Source organism: Callospermophilus lateralis, chromosome 5, assembly GCF_048772815.1.
Source record: "Callospermophilus lateralis isolate mCalLat2 chromosome 5, mCalLat2.hap1, whole genome shotgun sequence".
NCBI lineage: Eukaryota > Metazoa > Chordata > Mammalia > Rodentia > Sciuridae > Callospermophilus > Callospermophilus lateralis.
In genome coordinates, this window is record NC_135309.1 from 4,645,889 (window position 1) to 4,665,329 (window position 19,441).

The 19,441-nt window shown below is 49.0% G+C and overlaps 1 protein-coding gene across 1 annotated transcript; it reads left to right on the forward strand.

Moving 5' to 3' along the window:
* On the forward strand, window positions 1–7,791 carry LOC143386791 (olfactory receptor 14L1-like). The gene is made up of 3 exons (XM_077109426.1): window positions 1–140; window positions 2,121–2,291; window positions 6,735–7,791. Exons 1-3 carry the CDS (start codon window positions 1–3, stop codon window positions 7,789–7,791), a joined length of 1,368 nt encoding a protein of 455 aa, XP_076965541.1.
* The last annotated feature ends 11,650 nt before the right edge of the window (window positions 7,792–19,441 follow it).

The window sequence follows — 19,441 nt, forward strand, 5'->3', positions numbered from 1 at the left end:
ATGTGCTCGCGAGCCCTGATGTCCCATGCCCTTCGCAGCTTTGTGCCGGACCCTCTCTTAGGACGTAGGTCTGGCTTCAGTGGGGTCAGACCTCACAGTTCTGCCACCGAGAGACCCCGGCAGCCCCGGGCCTTTTCCAGGTAGGAGCGTGTTGCACTCTTGTCTCCCGTGTGAGGACGCTCAGGCTGGCGTCTCCCAGGGCTGAGTGGGCTAGTGTCACCTCCAGCCTCTTTCCCTGCAGCACTGTGCTGACCTCCGGGACACCACCGCGGGCTGCGTGCCTTCCCTTCCCTCCTGTGGCAGATGTCTCGGGGCCGTGATCTGTCTGCCAGCCTGGTAGAGTGCGGGGGCCATCCTGAACTGCCCATCCTTTCCAGAGGGCAGGGAAAGACCTGGAGGCCACATCCAAGCCCCTGGGGGAAAGTGTCGGGCTGCGCTGCTTCTCCCAGTCCCACATCTGTGAACACGGCCCTCAGCCCTGCCCTCTACCAGGCAGTACTCAATCCACACAGCCCGCCAGCAACTGAGAGCTGTCAGGCCATTTCTTTCCTCTCATCTGCCCCAGCACCCGCATTGCTCCACTTCCCTCAGAGCTGGGGAGGAGTGAGGTGTGCAGCCTCGCGGTGCAGGGACAGGCGGGCATGACCTGCACACCTCACTCCTCCTCCTCAGGACCTCTCAGCTCTGCTGGCCTGGGTAGAGGTGGACCCTAATGAGGTGGACTGCTCTCCTGTTAACTCCCTGGCGTCACTGCTGGGTGTCTGGGGCTCTGCAGGTCTCCTGAGATGTGTGGCCACATGTCGTGGTACATGCGGTGTGTCCCTGGGGCATAGAGCTTCGTACTCTGCCACCTTCCTGCTCATGCAGCACCCTGGTATTTTCTTATAACTCTTGCGACTCAAGGAGAGAAGTGGAGTCAGGTCTAAGGAGACCCAGCTCAAGCTGCGGAGTAGAGAAGTCCCGGTGAGATTGGGTCGCACCTGTGAACCCACAGCCTGCTCTCCATCTGTGGCCCATGGGTCTGTGCAGACAGCAGCAAGTGCTTTGCACGTGTGTGTGTTGTTTGTAGGTGTGCATGCGTGTGTTGTAGTAGCTGGAGAAGAACAGGGCTACGGGGACAATGTGGCGATTGCAGAAGACAGATTTCATCAGCTGGGTAATCGGCACATGGGCTCCTGCGGTGATGGCTTTGACCTGTGAAGTGAGACACCACAGTTTGTTTTGTTTCAGACAAAGTAGTGGCCTTTCTGGGGAAGTTAATGATTTTCTCCAAAATTGGCATTAAATTATGTGTGTGACCTATTTTAAAGTTAGATTTATTAAGTGTGTCCCTGAGTGAGGAGAAACCACTTCCCAGAGCAAAACAAGGCATATCACTCTGCAAGTACACAGAGACCCGCTTCCAGGGACACTGCCAGCAGGGCCGACCACGCCTGCAGAGCCGACCACGCCTGCAGAGCGATGGCCACAGACCCTGAACAGCCAGCGAATCTTCAACAAGGAGGGAGCAGAAGGGGCCATCACACAGGACTTCACATTACGTCACAGCCAGCATACACGAGGCACTGTGGGGGGGACAGAGTGGCCCTCACACTCGAGGCCACATGCTGATGTTCCTCAAGTTTAAAATGGACGATTATTATGAACCTGGCTCCTGAGGGGAGGGAGGCCTGAGGCTTGGCTCTGCTGGGGTGGGCTTGACCCCTGGGTCCAGAGCTGGCTTTGAGCTTCTGTTCGTGGAGGACAGTCTGGAGGCTGTGTGTGGCTGACCTGGAGACTGCGCCACGGCCTCTGGCTTGGTGCTGGGCACTGCCCAGATAGGTCTTCTGTAACAGCCCTGAGCCCTGGTTCTGCTAGAACATGGTGCCATGGTGGACAGTCTGGCACTGGGTAGGCCTAGAGCTAGTGTCCATGGCACAACAACAAACCACTGGGTGGGCCCCACCTCAGAGGCTGCTTCTGTGGGACAAAGTGGCTCCCAACAGCATGGAGTCCGGCCTGGATTGTGGGTCCATGGTGAAGCTTTGGGGCAGGGGTAGGGTCATGGATTCACTTTGGTTGAGGTTGGGGGCAGGGAAGGCTGGCCTGTCACTGGCTGGGCCTGGCTACTAGATCTCTAGGTACCAGGTTGACCGTGAGGCGTGTGCACAGACAGGACCTGGAGCCATCTTGGGCTGCTCTCCCACTCTGCTGGACCTGAAGCCTGGACTCCCGGGTCTGGTCTGCACTGGACGGCTGGGTAGCCTGGTGTCATGGGCTGACCTGGTGGTGGAACAGGCTCAGGACTTCAGGTAGGTCAGGGGTAGGTGTCATGAGGGACCCTCTGGTTGTGGGGTCAACCGGGAGGCATGGTCCAGGGGTCCTGGCAGAGGGCCTAGAGCTACTGGGGCCAGTCCATACATGGGGCAGCCTGGAGCTGGGCGTGTCTGCAGCCTGGCCTGCCAAGGCTGCTTGTGGTAGGGCGGGACTGGACACCAAGGCTGCAGAGTTGCCTGGACCTTGGGCCCTGGGGAAGAGCCTGGCTCTAGGTTTCCCTGGGATGGGCCTGGCACTGGGGTCTGAAGCAAGGTCCAGAGCTTCTCCTGTTCGGAGACCGTCTCCACGTGGTCCTTGTGGAGTAGGAGAGGAACCACAGGCAAGGGAAGCTGCCACCTCCCTCTCCTGCTGCACACAGGAGCCACCATCTCTCCCCCAGCTCCTCAGCCTGGTGTGATTGGGTTTTGGCACGAGTGGCTGTTCAGGTTAATATTTCTGTGAAGGGACGAGTGTTGGAAAGTCCTAATCCACAACCTTAGCAATTAAAAGAGAATTGTTCAACAAATGAGGAAATAAACTAAGCAGCTTTAAAAAGTAAGGAAGGCTAGAAACACTCCACAAAATTAATAATGTATATTTATCAGAGACTACCTGCAGAGAAATACCAAACTACAAACAGGAAAACGATGTTCCACTCATTTCCTCCACAAAGAATCAGCATTCCTAATATAAAACTAGTTCCTACATACAAATAAATATCAACTCGACTTTAAATGAGGCAATATTTAACAGTACCACAAACAGACATCCAGTGGCCTCAGTTCTGGTGTGGGTACAAAACGGCATCACTCAGAGTGAGGACAGGCGCATGGACCAGAGCATCAAGGTCCACCTTTAAGATCAATTCACAGAAGATGCAAACACAACATTAACACTCGTCCTCTCCGTACACTTATTTGACTTGAGACAGGAAGGGCTGAGGAAGGACATAGGAATAGACCCATTGGGTTGTAGTTTAGGAAGAAAATAGAGGAACAGAAATTGAGTCCCAGGATCCATGTTTGGGCTAATGTCTGTGGTCCACATATGATTTTGAAGCTTCCCTTGCTTCAGAAAAATGCTGTGTGTAATTGAACTTTGGGTGCATGCGAAGTACTATACAATCAATTTCCAGTCTTCTACCTTCTTCCACATAAAGGAGGTATTTCCCACTAGTGCTGTCCACTGGGATTAATCAAAGTTGTACTTTGGTTTCTTTCTCCCAAAGAACATATTTTTAATGCAAGGAAACTTACCCCCAGAGAGCTCAGAATCATGCAAAATTTCTCTCACTAGATCTCATTTATTGGCCAGCATTTTTTTTTTAACAAAGACCATAAACTTGGCATTGTGAGGTGAACACCAGGCATGGTGCTCACCAGGTGTGTTCCTCTAGATTAGGGAAAGACGAAGATACCTTGCTCTGACCAGGGCTGCAGCACACCGTGAGATCAAGCCATTTCTCCATTTGGCCCTGAGAGATACTCATAGAAGCTGAGGTTCCATCTCAGACGAAGGAACAGGGGTTTGGAATTTTGAACAACTGAAGTTGCTCCATGACCCAGTTCACTAGCAATCAGTCCACACCATGCAGTAAGTCTGATCCCAGAGTTGGTGAGGAAAATGATAGAAATGCTATTTTACTTCTTTATCAGTAGGTTGCACTTTTGGATTTTCACATTATCTCCTTATCTGCTGTCTAGATGGAGGACCATGAATTTTAGAATAAATATTCATTTCTTTCATTTGTATGATTGTTATTTCAGATCTTGGCATGAATAGTGTATAATTGCCCAAAGTGTGGGGCAAAAGGAGCATGGTCTTCTAGCAGTCTCTACTTATGGCTTTGAACTATTCAGCAGTAACAGTTAGGGAGAGTGTGTAAGTGTGTGTGTGTGTGTGTGTGTGTGTGTGTGTATGTGTGAGGTTGAAGGGGTGTTCTGTGCATAGATGAAAGTGTTTACATTGGCTGAATTCTTAAGCATCCTCTTCAATGAGGCAATCCCAGTGTCTTGGCCCAATCCTGCTCGGCAGAGCCCACACCTGGGTCCTCCATCTCTGTCCCCATGATCGCTGTCTGGATACAGTCCTTTGAAGCCCATTTGAGTGAAGGTAGAAGTCATCTGGCTGCAGTAAGCCACAGTGAAGACAGAGCCCAGTGTGAGTTTGCTCCTCCAGCTCACAGGAGCCTTCCTCTGTGCCCTTGGCTGCGGTGTCCCTACAACATTGGGCTCATGGGCAGGTGGAGAGAGACAAGATTCCCAGGGAAAGACCCCTGGCCCATGCCCCTTGGGTTTCCTTCTGGGTGTTCTTGTGGACCTGCCCTAAGCGGCTCAGCAGTCAGTGGCTGCCCAGAGGGGAAACAGGCAGAGGAGGAGGTTGTACTGCTGAGAAGATGAGGGGATCTTTTGGATGTGCTGGAAAACTGTGGTGCCGATGGTAGCTGAGCTTTCATAAGTACACACAGGTGTTGAAACTCCTGCAGTTCTGCAGGGAGTTGGTTTGTTGTGCATACATTCTTGATCATGAACTGCTACGGGCAGAGAGTTCTATTGAGAGTGGCTTGACACACTCACAGAGACTGGGAACGTGGTCAGACGCCATTTCACTGGACTAACCCAACAAATACAGTGGGGGCCAGACACTGGAGAAGATGGTCACCGAAACTGCTCAGTGCTTCAGCCGTGCGGCCAGATGCTCAGGATTCTGCTGCTGGGTCCAGGTTGCGGATGAGAGCTGAGGGCCAGGGCATGAGAGGGAAGGCCCGTCCCAGTTGCGGCCCAGCAGCCCCTGAAGTCGGCACACCCTGATTCTCCTCCTGTTTCCACACGCTGTCTTCTAAACACCAGTCTGAAAAACAGCAAAACACCCATCAAGACCTGACCCAGGAGCAGCTCCCACCTGTCTCCAACAGCGCATGGCAAGGCCAGCGTGTCCAAACACCACCTGTGTCCCTCGTACCCTCTTGTCCACCAGAGCAGCTGCCCCCTGATGCTGTGCTTGGTTGCGTCCTCCACTAACATGCCCCCTTCAGAGCTCAGCAGCTGCTTCTGATGAGGCACGGAGCCCCGGGAGCTGTGGTGTGCCCCTGCGTGAGGCATCAAGGGGGGCGGTGCTCTCAGTCACTGTGGGGCAGGTGCCTTCCAGGTCACCGAACCCACTCACTCCACTGTCACCAAAGCTGAGAAGCCCTGAAGACCCCCCACCCCCCACAGCAACAAATGCACACTTCCAAATACGTCTGCTCCACAGACGGGAGCAGCCCTGCTGATTTCTCCCCACCTATGGGTACTTCTCTCTTCTGTGGATACTATCTTTGTGGTCAGATCCTTTTCTTCTCATGGTCCCCTGTAATTTTCTTTTTTTGTTTTGACTTTATAATTTTTTAGTGTGTTTTAATTAGTTATATATGATAGTAAAATGCATTCATGCACTTTGACATTTCATACATAAATGGGTTATAATTTCTCATTCTTCTGCTTGTATGTGTTGTAGAATCACATTGGTCGTGTAGTCATATATGTGCATAAGGCAGTAATGTCTGTTTCATTCTACCACCTTCCTATTCCTCCCCTCCCTTCACTCCCCTCTACCTAAGCTAGAGCAACTTTGTTCTTCCCTAGTGTCCCTGCCCTTATTATGAATTAGCATCTGCATATCAGAGAAAACATTAGGCCTTAGGTTTTTTGGGGTTGTCTTATTTCACTTAGCATGATATTCTCCAGCTCCATCCATTTACTGGAAAATGCCATAATTTCATTCTTCTTTAAAGATGAGTCATATTCCATAAATATATAAACCAAATCATCCTTGAAACTCTAGCCTGCTTAGACAGAAGACAGAAATTAAAGGGATACAAATAGATAAAGAGGAACTCAAACTATCACTATTAGCCAATGACATGATTCTATATTTAGCAGATCCAAAAAAAGTACACCAGAAAACTTTTAGAACCAATCAATTAATTCAGCAAAGTAGCAGGATATAAAATCAACACCCATCAATCAAAAGCATTCCTATTCATTAGCGATGAATCTACTGAAAGAGAAATTAGGAAAACTACACCATTCACAATAGCCTAAAAAAAAATTGGGAATCAATCTAACAAAAGACGTGAAAGACCTCTACAATGAAAACTACAGAACACTAAAGAAAGAAATTGAAGAAAACCTCAGAAGACGGAAAGATCTCCCATGCTCCTAGATAGGCAGAATTAATATTGTCAAAATGGCCCTACGACTTGAAGTGCTACACAGATTTAATGCAATTCCTATTAAAATCCCGTGTCATTTTCTATGTTAGTTTCATCTCTCCAGGTCCCTCAGGTCCTTCGTTGTATTTATTGAGGTTGTACTTTGTATCGAGTGTTGTGCTGTGTGGTCGAGATTTCAGGTAGCAAGATAGTTTCCACCTGTGCATTTGTGTGATCTGTCATGCAGCAGTCACCTGCCTGGCTGCTTCAGGGACGTCATTGCAGGCAGCCAGGCAGAAAGAGCTGTAACCCACTCTTCTATCCTAGGAGGAAGCCGAGCAGCTGCAGGTGGGAACAGCAGCGAGGCTGTGGTGTTTCTCCTCGTGGGGTTCGCAGACTCCTGGACGGTTCAGACCACACATGCGGTCCTGTTCTTACTAGTTTACCTGGCGGCTCTCACGGGGAACCTCCTGATCATCACAGTCACCACTGTGGACATCCGCCTGCAGACCCCAATGTACTTCTTCTTAAGACACCTGTCTTTCTTGGATTTCTGCTTTATCTCCGTCACAGTCCCCAAGTCTGTCGTCAGTTCGTTCACCCAGGACACCTCCATCTCCTTCTGGGGGTGCGCCCTGCAGGCCTTCTTCTTCATGAACTTGGTGTCCACTGAGACAGCCCTCCTAACGGTGATGTCCTATGACCGCTGTGTGGCCATCTGCTGGCCCTTGCACTACGAGGTCATCATGAGCCAGCGTGCCTGTGTCAGGATGATGGCCCTGTGCTGGCTGAGTGGCGGTATCTCTGGGCTCATGCACATGGCGGCCACTTTCTCCTTGCCATTCTGTGGGTCCAGCCAAGTCCATCACTTCTTCTGTGACATTCCCCAGCTGCTCAGCCTCCTGGACTCCACAGCGATCCTCCCTGAGGTCCGAGTCATGGTCTTCGTTACCAGCCTTGTGATTTTGTGCTTCAGTCTCATTACGCTGTCCTACGGGTACATCTTTTCTACCGTCATGAGGATCCCGTCCAAGGAGGGCAGGTGGAAAACGTTTTCCACCTGTGTCCCTCACCTCGTGGTTGTGACCCTCTTCCTGGTGTCCGGCAGCATCGCCTATGTGAAGCCCATTTCCAGCTCACCCTCCATCTCTGACCTTCTGCTGCCTGTGTTCTACACGGTGGTGCCCCCCACCCTGAATCCGGTCATCTACAGTCTGAGGAACAAGGAATTGAAGGCAGCCCTGAGAAGGCTGAGAAGGCAGTGTGGCATGGGGGCTCCACCAGGGCCTGCCCTGCGTGCCTGACCTGGTCTAGCCAGGAGCCTCGGGGTTCCCCACCGGGAGTCCCAGGGGTTGCTGAGCTTTTCTTTCTGTCTTTTTTTTTTTTAATGAAATTCAGCTGTATTCTAGCAAGACTTTCCATATTTTATTTTGTTGAACCCTGGATGGCACTTAATGTTACCTTGGACTGTGCCAAATATTAGTACTTATGGTCTTTATTCATTTTTTATGTGTTATTTTCCTAAGATTTAATAATTAATATTTTACTCATTAACATATCAATTATCACAAAATAAAAGTGTACTATAAATTAAGTATGTATAAATAAATATATTAATCACAGTAGAACAAGATCACAAGTATTAAAATGAACCAGATGGGAAATGAAGCAAAGCTGGTGTACTCAAAATGTTTTAGATGTGAGAAGGTGTGATCAGGCAGACCAAAGCCTCAGGGGCTGTCATCATAGTGAATTGAGGGTACATCCATCAGGAGGAGCCCAAGGTATACGATTTGCTCAGGAAAAATGGCAGAAGGAAACGTCCACGTTGGCTTGTTTTAATGACACAGTATTGGGCTCATGGACCCTAACCATCCCCTCCCAGGGGAGGCACCAGCTGAAAGGTCTGTGAATGTCTGCAAGTGTGCACGAGCCCAGGGCACTGTTCCCTCTGTGAGTCCATGCTTAAGTGCCCCTGTGAAGGGCATCATGACCTTGCTATCCATGTTTAAAATTTCTTTAAGTTTTATTTCTACTGAACAAATGAAAGTTGCATGCATTTTTGGAGCATAGTGTAAAGTTTTGACTAGTTTGCAACGTATAATGGTAAATCAGGCTCATATTTCCAACACCTCAAAAAATTATTGTTTCTTTCTGGTGAGAATGTTTAAATTTTCTTTTAGCTATTTTGGAACATAAAATGCAGCATTAGCTGTGGTCACAGTGCAGTGAGAGGTCACCAGAAGCTCTTCCTCCTGCTTACCACACATGGCACCTCTGACCCGCATCTCCTTCCCCGGTCCACCTCCCTGCCAGCCTGGTCCTCACCCTCACTCTCCTGCTCACTTGGTGGGCAAGTGTTCAGAGCCACGCATGAGTGGGGTCAGTCCTGCTCCTCATGCTGGGCCTGTTCCAGTTGGCAGCTGTCCTCGGTAGGAGCTGTGTTCAGAGGGGAAACGGTGACTGCTAAACCTTGTCTCAAGAGAAAAGAAAACTCTAAAGCCTTTGACTGACCTCTCCACCCCCAGGAGAAAAATACACCATGTGTAAACCAGCAGGAAAGACAGATGATAAAAGTGATGGCAGAAATTGATAAAAGATATTAAGAAATAAGCATGATGAGCAACACTGGAAGCTGTTCCTATAATAAATTTAAAAATTGACAAACTTCTTTAGGTCACCTAGAAAAAATGAAGGAAGACTTGTATTAATAAAGTCAGGAATGAAAGAGGAGAAACAGATACAGAACTCACAGCAGATAATTTTAAAAGTAGCTCTACAGAAAAGCTGTGAACTGCTGTGTGCTGAGTGGTATTCCCTCAACAGAGTGCTGGGGTTTCTGCCGCCTCAGAAGATGGCTTCATCTGGGAACAGGGTCACAGCAGGTTAAATAAGATGGGTTTGTTGTTGTGGTTAAGATGGAGACCCAGCCAGAGCCACAGGAGGGAAGGGCACATTGTCCTCCAGGTGGGAGAGGTAGAACCAAGTTGCCCTGATGGCAGATGCCGTGATGCTATGCACAGAAATCCTGAGACTCTACCCAAAGCCTGTTAAAACACACCCAGGAAAGCCACAGCACACAAAACCACATGCAAAACCCAGCAACGTCTAACAACAAAACCAGGGGAAGGGACTTCAGATAATTCCACTTATAATAACGTGAAAGAAAAGAGACTACGTAAATTTCACAAAGTCGGGGGAAGATTTATGCTCTGAAAATTGCAATCATTAATGAATAAACTAAATAGACACCAGCAAATGGACAGAGAACTTGTGCTCAGGGACTGGAAGCACCAGTATCACTAATTGGCCCTGCTGCCTAAATGACCCGAGGTTAATGGAATCCCTGTGCATTGGAATTTCCATACAGAGACTCCAATGCAATTTTTCATAGCAATAGAAAAAAATCCTAAAATTCACCTAGAACCACAAAATACTGACTAGCCCTAAGCTGCAGGTGTCATATTCATGGCTTCAAAATATATTACAAAACTAGAGTTATGCAAGCATCGTGGTACCATTATAGCAACAGCCATGCAGCCCAAGGCACCACAGTCGAGAGTCCTAACATAGATCCTCATGTCAGGACTTCCTGGCCTGTGGCAGGACTCTCAGGAGCACACAGTGGACAAAGGAGCTCCTAAGCTAAGGGAACATTGTGCTGCCAGGTCTCGTGGGGGAGCAGGGAGACACTGTTCAGAGGGTGTAGTTCTTCAGGCAGGAGGAAAGTTCTAGCCTCTGGTGCATGCAGCATGCCAACTGCAGGATGTGTTTTGTACTTGAAATGTGTTGGGATGAGGGTCTGACATCTTCTCCTCAGACCCACATGTGCAAGGTCACCATGATGTGATACGCATGTTGACCAGACTAACAGGTGTCATTCAATTCTCATGTTGCATATGTGCATCAAACTCCATCCTGCTCATCTTAAATGTGTATGATCTTTCTGTCAGTAATAATAAATCAATAAAGGTTGAAAAATACAAACATATCATGCAATCTTCAGTCTGTTGTCCCCTTTGAGAACCTTGGTGGCCACATATTGAGGCTACTTCACAAGGTGGTGGAAACATGGCTCAGGAGTCCAGCTGGGAGAGACTCCACCAACCACCTCTGAATGTGTCTTGTATTGGTCATGAGGCCTCTGAGTGGCAGGGATTGTGTCTGTAACACATCCTACAGGGCTCTGACATCACTGTACTTGACGTATTTCCAATGCTTTGCTCTGCTTTCTACCCCTTCAAAGGACAGTTAAAACTGTGGAAACCAGGGCTCAGGAAGGCATTAATCTGCCTGCAGACTGCACAGCTAGTTCTGAATCTGACAGAGGCCAATGTGTGGTTTCTAAAGTCAGTGTTGCAAGGATGTTTACCTGTGTCTCCATGTTTTCCAGGGCAACATACATTTATAATCATGCTGTATAATTACATTTTCTGTATATTTTAAAATTGTTTTACTGTGGATATCCACACTACTTGTTGAATAGATTTTTGCCTGTAAATTCTTTGTTGTCTTGCCAACAGAGGCATATGTGTGTGTGTGGTCCTCAGTCTGCCATGTGCCATTGGGTCTGTTTATCTGCTGATTTCACAAGACTGGGATACCACAGCTGCATGACAAGGCTTCCAGTTAGAATATGTCAGGTCACTTTATTTTCTTACTGTTTTGGATGTTCTGCAGGGATTTCCAAGTTCATTGATGATCAGCTTGTCACTTTCTCTAAGTGATTGTTGGAATATCTCGTTTGGAATTCCTGGAGAACTGGACTCTAAACATAGTGAGCTCACAGTGGTGACCAGCGTGACAGGTCTTTCCATCTGTGTACGTCATCTTCAATATCTCTCAGCCGTGTTTACAAGTGTTCACTGAAGCAACAATGTTTAATTTGCAAATGTTGTGGAGTTTTTCTGATCTCCGGATACTGATTTCTGATTTAATATTGTTACTGCCAGAGAGAATGTTCTACAAATGATCCATAATTTTAAATGGATTAAAACATGATTTATGGCCTACCACAGGGTCTGTTTTGGCGAATACTCTATTTTCATGAAAGACTGCGTTTTCATGATTATACCTGGCGTTCTCTTATTGGTTAAGTCCCGTCATCAGTGATATTTAAACTTCTGTGATGTGAGTGACTTCGTGGATCTACCACGTAGGAGAAGAGGGCAAAACCTTTCAACAAGGGCAGCTGTGTTTACCTTCAGTCTGGGGAACTTTGACAACAGGCAAGGCACACTTGAGGCTGTTTTATATTCCTCATGAACTATGTCTAGTGTCATTATAAACTTGTCCTGTGAGGCACAGCCCATCTCCGTAGGCTGGCTCTTTTCCTTCAGCTGGCCTCTTTGGCCCTCTACTCATTGAAAGTCCACCCCTCTTTACGTGCCTGGCCACACATTCCCTTTATCATCTCCTGTCTTACAATGTCTTTGCTGTTCTTTGACTCGGCGAGGAGCTGCATCCCACAAGGACTTCTGTAGGTGACAGAAAGGGAGCGTGTGTGTTATATGTGGCTCCCTGGAGTTCATGATATACACGTGAGTGTGTGTTAATGTGACCGACACTCCCTCGGTGTCTGTGTGGTCTGGTTCCAGGGCCCCTGGGGATGTCATGCCCAGGATGCTCAGTCCTCTGCCCAATGGGCCACAGCCGAAGCACTTATAGGTGCTCTGTGTAAACCTTCCCTGGATACAGAGAGTTGTCTGCCCACTGACCATGCTGCTGACATCTGTCACTTAGAATTCTACCTCCAGCAAAAGCATCCCTCAAAAAATAAAAGAGGAGTTAAGCCTCTCCAATCTCTGGGTTGCTCAAGATTCCTAAGACACTGGAAATGCCATGTCCAAGTTCAGAACTCAGGAGCTGCTTCTGAGGTGGCACTGAGCCCCGGGAGCCTGTGGTGTGCCCCTTGGTGGGGCATGGAGGAATTCGGTGCTCTCTAAAAGGGCTGACCATGGTTGCTCTTTCTGTACAGAAGGTGTCTTCCAGGTCACAGAACCCACTCACTCCCACTGTCACCAAAAGCTGAGATGTGCTGCAGACCACCCCTCAAGAGCAGCAACTGTTAGGCTTCCACATCCATCTATGGCACAGACTGGAGCGGTACCAGCACTTTCTCTCCATCTGGGCTTACTTTTCTCCTTTGTTAACACAGCACCAACCTCAGAAGGAAATCAAGCAAATGCCACAGACACCTGTTTCATGGAGGATAATTCCAACAGTGTGTCTGTGTCTGACCCGACCTGCTGTTGGATTGAGTGTTTTTGCATCTGTGCATTTCAGTGATGTTGAGCTACTCTTTTCCGGTAGCATCCTTAGTTGGCTTTGGTATCAGGGCAAAGCTGGCCCCATTGAGTGAGGTGTAAGTCCTCCATTTCATTCCAATTTTAGGGAAGAGTGAGAAGAATTGGTCTCAGGTCTCCCTGGACATTTTTCTGACTTCTTCCATGAAGCCGTGTGGTTCCAGGCTCAACTTTGACGGGAGAGTTTCATTACTGACTTTATCTCCTTACCCATTACTTGTCTGTCTGGATTTTCTGTTTCTTCTTAATTCGGTTTTTCCAGGTTGTGTATTCCTGGGCATTTACCTATTTCTTGTAGGTTGTTTAACTTGTTGGTATGTTCCTGCTCAAAGGAGTCTTTCTAGTCTACATTTCATTTCTAGTCATTATTATTTCCTTCCTTTTCTTGATTTGGGGTTTATTTTCCTCTACTTTCTTGAAGAGAAGCATCAAAGTGTTTATTTGAGTTATTTATTGGTTCACTTTTGGTGGAGGCATCTACTACTGTAAGCTTCTCTTAGAAATGGGTTTGCTACATCTCAAGATCTGGGCATGCCCTGGTTCCATTTTTCTCAAGATATTTTTAGACTCTATTAATTTCTTCATTCACTCCTACAGGAGCCTACTGTTAGTTTCCATGTATTTGTGAATCTTCCAAAATGTTTCCTATTACTGATTTCTAGCTTAATTCTAATATGGCCAGAGAATATGCCTGGTAGGACTCCTACCTTGTTAATTTGGTGGGAGTCGATGTGTGGCCGGCCACAGGATCCAGCCTGCAGAATGTTCTGTGATCCTGGAGGACAGTGGCCTTCTCTTCCCTCGGGAAGTCTTCTGTCCTGCCTCTACTTGCTGGGTCTAAGCCCCCGTCCCAGCCCACGGTTTCCCTCCTACTCTGTCGGGAGGACCTTCCCTGTGGACGGTGCCTGCTGCGGGGGGGCCCCCCTGCTGTCACCTACAGGTCTAGGTGTTGCACTGTTGGATGCTCCTGGGCCTGACAGGGCTACCTCCTTGTGGCTCCACCCCTCTTCTCTCTTGAAGTCTGCTCACCGCTGCTCTGGCCACCGCTCCCTCAGATGCCCTGGCAAAACACTCTCAGCCCCTGGTCAGTGTCCTCTGGGCTGAAGTGTGTCCCTGTAAGCAGGGTAGTTTGGGATTTTTTTCATCCAGCCACACTCTGTCTCATTTTATGGGTAGTTTGGTTCAAGTCTCTATGAAGTCATTATTGAGAGGTGAGGACCTGCCGTTGGCATTGAGTGAAGTCTCTCTGTTTCATGGTTGTCTAATTTTTGTCTTCTGAGCTTGATTTCCTCTTTGGGAGTTGCTGCGGTCTTGTGGTGACCTGCTTTGCATCCTTGCTTTCTCTCTTCTGGGTATCTGTGGGGGCTTTCCTTTGTGCTCATGAGGCTAGTGTTAAACGTCTTGCAGTTCTCAAGTCCTAACTGAGGTGGATGCTACCTTACCTTCCATCACAAGTTCTCCAACTCTCTCCTATGTCTACAGCTGAGGTCAGTGGACAGACAGTCCCATCAGCCAAAGAAACAATGTGTGTGATTCCTCTCAGAGCCCTTAGAGCATGGTTTTGGAGGCAGCCTCAAGGTCAAGGGGGTGTAGCCAAATCCTTCTGGGAACAGAGTCTGCCGTGGGTGAGTCTCCATTCCCACGACAGCCCTCTCTGGGCTCCCCCAGGGTTTCAGCTCCCCTTGGCTGAATCCCAAGCTTCACCACAGGAGAGCTTTGTCCAGGGACGGATACAAAGGGTTGTCTGCCCACTGACCATGCTGCTGACAACTATCACTCAGAATTCTACCTCCAGCAAAAGCATCCCTCAAAAAATGAAGGAGGAGTTAAGTCTCTCCCAAAGAAACAGAAGACGAGGCGCCAAGTTACCACCAGACTTGCCCTGTGAGAACCAAGAGGGAGTGACCCCTTAGAGCCCCTTCATCATCCCAAGGTGACCATGATGAGAGCTGTGCCCAACAGGAGGCGGGAGATGTGCATACCTTTATTTATTTACTTGACTATTTTAATAGACAGTTGCACATGATGTTGCTGGGCTGTAACACATGGACGGTGACTTCAGCAGCAGACCCAGGAGGCGGGTGAGGCAAACGTCCTGAAGAGCACACACAGGAGGGCAGCACAAATCCACAGGAACAAACAGAAGGCCCAGAGAAGGCACCGAGGGTCACTGAAGCAAACTTGCAAACACGCAGTCGGAACAAGTTCTTCTCTTGGCTTCTATCAGTTACCTTAAATAATAATTATGCAAACACATTAATGGGCGTGTAGCACATATTGATGTAAAATGTATAGCAATAAAAAGACAAAATGGGGAAATGATAATGTTACCTAACACCAAAGTTTAAATTCCTCACTGGAGTGAAGTCAATATAAATCTGAAGTTTTTTATATATATATCCCCAGAGCAACCATTCAGATGCTGTTACTTTTATTTATCTCAAAGTAGCTGGAAGAGAAGATTTTGAGTATTCCCACCACAAAGAAATGATGAATCCCTGAGGGACAGACATGCTAGCTGCCCTGACTGGATTGTTCTATGATGCATACATAGACAAAACATTACTCCATAAATATGTCCAATTATTGTGAGTTAGGAATAGAAGTAGAAATAAAATTCATATTAACGAGACTATCAGTCTCAAGCTAGTTAATGAGTATTGCCAACTCAAGAGGCACACTCATGGTGAATGAGAACCCCAAAATGTTTAAAAATTTCTCTAAATTGGCTAAGATTTAGATGATGCTCAGCATGAATGTGAAGCTGAAGAAAATTTTCTAAATCATTGCTAATAGAAACAAACTTTGGTCAACCATGCTTCTAGAGGAAACCTAGGGGGACACTTGGAGATGAAGGTACAGGCAAGATTTCCTGAGCAGGACCCCCACAGCCCAGGAAAGGTCAGCAGGAACCAAGAACTGGGGTGGGGGTGGGGGTAGGGGTGCATCACATTAAAAAGCCTCTGCACAACAAAGGAGCAGGAGCCTGCATGTTGAGAGCCACAGCCAAAGCGCCCCAGCAAACTTCCAGCTGATTGGCTCCTCTGGGGTGATGCTCATTGGGCTGTTTCCCCGCCCTTTCAGACCACGGAGCTGCTCATTGGGGGACTCTTTTGGCTCCGCCCATGCGACCCAGCCAATGGACCTCAAGAGTGGGAGGAGTGGGGGTTGAGAGGCTTGCTGGAAGCCGGTGGTGGCAGTTGGGCTCTGAGGGAATTCCTGAAGAGCTCGTGTGGTGCGGCGTGTGTGTGTGTGTGTGTGTGTGTGTGTGTGTGTGTGTGTGTGTGTTTTCTAAAAATAAAGTTCATTTCTGCTTCACAAGTGGCTCGTGAATTGTGCCCAGCCAGACTGCAGAATAGGGAGGGCTTTGCCAGCTGCTGATCTGACAGAGTTTATCACCCAGAATGTAGGAAGAACCCCAAAAATTAACACTAAAGAAACAATAGCCCAATCCAGAAATGGGCAAAAGAACCAAGCAGACGCTTCTCAAAAGGAGAAGCACCAAGGGCCACCAAACAGGAAAACCTGCTCCACACCTGAGCCCTCAGAAAAAATGCCCATCAAATCTACCCTGCTATCCCGTCTCTCTCCAGCCACAGTGGCAGCCAGCGAGGACACAAAGAATAGCATGTGCTGGGGAGGACACGGGGAAAGGAACTCTTACACACCACAGAGGGACACGAATGAGTGCAGCCAAGTGGAAATCCGCATGGAGATGCCTCAAAAAGCCCCAAATGATCCAAGACCCAGCTGGGCCACTCCTTGGCATTTGCCTGAGATCACTGGAGTCAGCTGCAGAGATCCGTGCACACCCAGGCTTATGGCAGCACAGCTCACAGCCGCCAAGTAGGGGACCAGCCCAGGTGCTGTCGGCTGAGAGGATGAAGAAGGCACAACCTATGGATGCACAGTGGGGTTTTGTTCAGCCATAAAGAAAAATGCAATTATGTCATTTGCGGGAAAATGGATGGAACTGGAAACCATCATTCTGAGTGAAACAACCCAGACACTGAGACAAAAGTATCACATTTTCCCTTAAATATTGTAAATGAGAAAGGGAATGGAAAACAGGGAGGCCAAGGGAGTAGCAGGGAGACCCTGCAAGGGTAGTGGTCTGGGACTGGACTTGTCAACCGTGTGCTCATGATGGGCCAACAAAACCGCCACTCTGCACACGCCTCCTGCACCACAGGGGGCACCAGCCAGGAATGGAAGTGCTGGGCTTTCGGCCAGTGAGTCCTGGAGGTCATCCATATGGCATCCTGCTGGGGCCAGCAGCCCTGCGTTCCATACTGACAGCTCCCAGGACAGCTGGTGAGAGGTCGTCATCCCCCAAAGGAGGGGCGGTGGGGACAGCAGGACAGCAGCAAACTCCAGGAGTGATGGTCAGGCTCCAGGTGGGCTGGAGGCTCTGCCTTCGAGGCTCGTACCTGCACCGACTTTCGAGGCAGACCCACCATCAGTACAGCCTCTGATGTGTCAATCCAACCTTGAGGGAGTGGTTTAAAAAACAAAAAAGAAAGTACGAGATGGTGTTGTGTTGTCAGTGCTCCACGGCTGACGCACTGTGACTGTGGCAGAAATGAATACTTCAGAGGAACAGACAACAGCTGCTGAGCCCCACTCACTGCAGCACCCCAAGACCAGAGGTTCTGTCCCCAGGTTGGAGGCCTGGCTTGCTCCCTAGGAGTCCTGCACATCCTTGTGGAACTCAGGTGCACCCGGGCACACCTCACACAGAGATGTGTTTCCAAGCTCCGCGCTCAACGGGATGCAGCCTAGGTAGTCAAGGTTTTGAGAATAAACAAATGGAATGGGGCCGAGATGAGAGGCAGAGATGAGGAACAGGGTGGAATAGCCCCTCAGGCCACCCACTCACTTAGAAGTGTTGGAGGGGGGCTGGCCACAGTCTCCTGTGCAGTGGCCACCTTGGGCGGCCAGGCTTCATGGGCAGTGGCATCTGCACTGCTTGTGGGATTGTGCCCTCGCCTTCTCTCTGCCAGAGACTGGCTGGGTCCCTTCCCCACTAGCCTCCGTGGCCTTCGGAGGTGCCTCGCCTCCTGCCATCTCCTTCCCATTCCAAGTGTAGGAAGATGAGGAGCCGAATACAGCCTCCTTATTCTTAGCCTCCATCTCTGTGTGATTTACGCTCACACTAAGTGCTGAAGCTGCTGGGTTGTATCTGTGACTGGCATTATGATGTCTCCTGCACAGGTGCCCACCAGACACCAGCCTTGGCCCTCAGCCTGGGTATCGCCTTCCTTGGGTTGGTAGCTGCTGACTGCAGCTGTCACAGTTCATGCTGCAGGTGCTGTGGACACGGACGAGTTTGTCGGAAGCTTCCCTCTCCCCAGTTATCTAATGAAATGGCAGATTGGATGTTCACAGAGAAATGGGTGGACATGCTGAAGTCAGGGGTGGAGCAGACAGCCACATCGCCATTGTAATATAAACAGATGATTTCTGTTCATACAATAAAAATGAACATTAAACAATGAAATGCTTCTGTGTTAAAAAGGACAGTCAAGTGTCTCTGTAGAGTGAGGTGTGAGTGAGGTTCCATCCCACCGTTGAATCCAGTCATGGTGCATGTGGAGAAAGACTTCTGCTGCTCAGCCTGTCTCCAGTTAAAACTCAGTGGGACCAGCACAAGAGCCAAAGCCACTGTGAACCACATTCACCACCAAGGAACCGTGGGTGCAGGAGATACTAACTCGTTTTGTCCAGGCTAAGCTTTTGCTCCAAATGGTTAACCGGCCAGTCCATCTATTCATCTGTCTCCTTATCAAAATGACCCAAGGACCGCATTATGGACATTTTCTCCATGGTTTTTCCATGTGGACTAGAAGACCCCCTCCCCCACATCTGACTGGCAGCTGAAGCCACCAGGCACTGGTGGGCTCTGTAGAGGGTCCTTCCCAGGATGCTCTTGATCTCCCTGTTTTTCAGACTGAAGATGATGGGGTTCAGGAAGGGGATGCCAGGGTGTAGAACGCAGCTGTGGGGCGGGTCTGAGGGTGGATGCCTGTGCGGCCAGACTCAGATAAGTGACAGGGAAGAAATGACCGAGAGGGTGAAGTGGCCATCTGGGGGAGCAGGCGGGAAGTGCTTTTTTTGAGCTTCTGAGGAGCACATCTGCATCTCAGTTGACAAGATGTTGACATTGAAGGTGAACGCAGCAGAGCCATGCGGACACTCACAGCCAGGGCCACCGACTCAGAGAGCCACACAGCCCGGGAGGAGATGCTCAGTCTCTAGGCATATCACAGAAGAACTGGGGGCTCACACTGGCCTCTGTGAAGGGAATCTGGAGAGCATCCCAGTTGGATGGCCCAGGAGCCACCTGCTGCCTGCACGCACAGACAGGGGTCATGGTGAGCCCCCAACACAGCCGGCAGCAAACGGCAAGGTAGTGGTGCAGGACATGACCACAGCGAGAACTCCCAGGACCAGAAGATAAATAGGCAAGTTTGGGTGGCACGGGCTGGAAGGGAGATCTGTTTCCTTCCTGTCACAGAGTTTATGATTGATTGGAATGGTGACAGAAATGTGACTAGTACCTAAAGGGGTTGGTCATAATACACGCACACAATGAAACAACATGATTTGATCAATTCCATACCCAGTTCCTTCCCTCCCACCCCTCCCT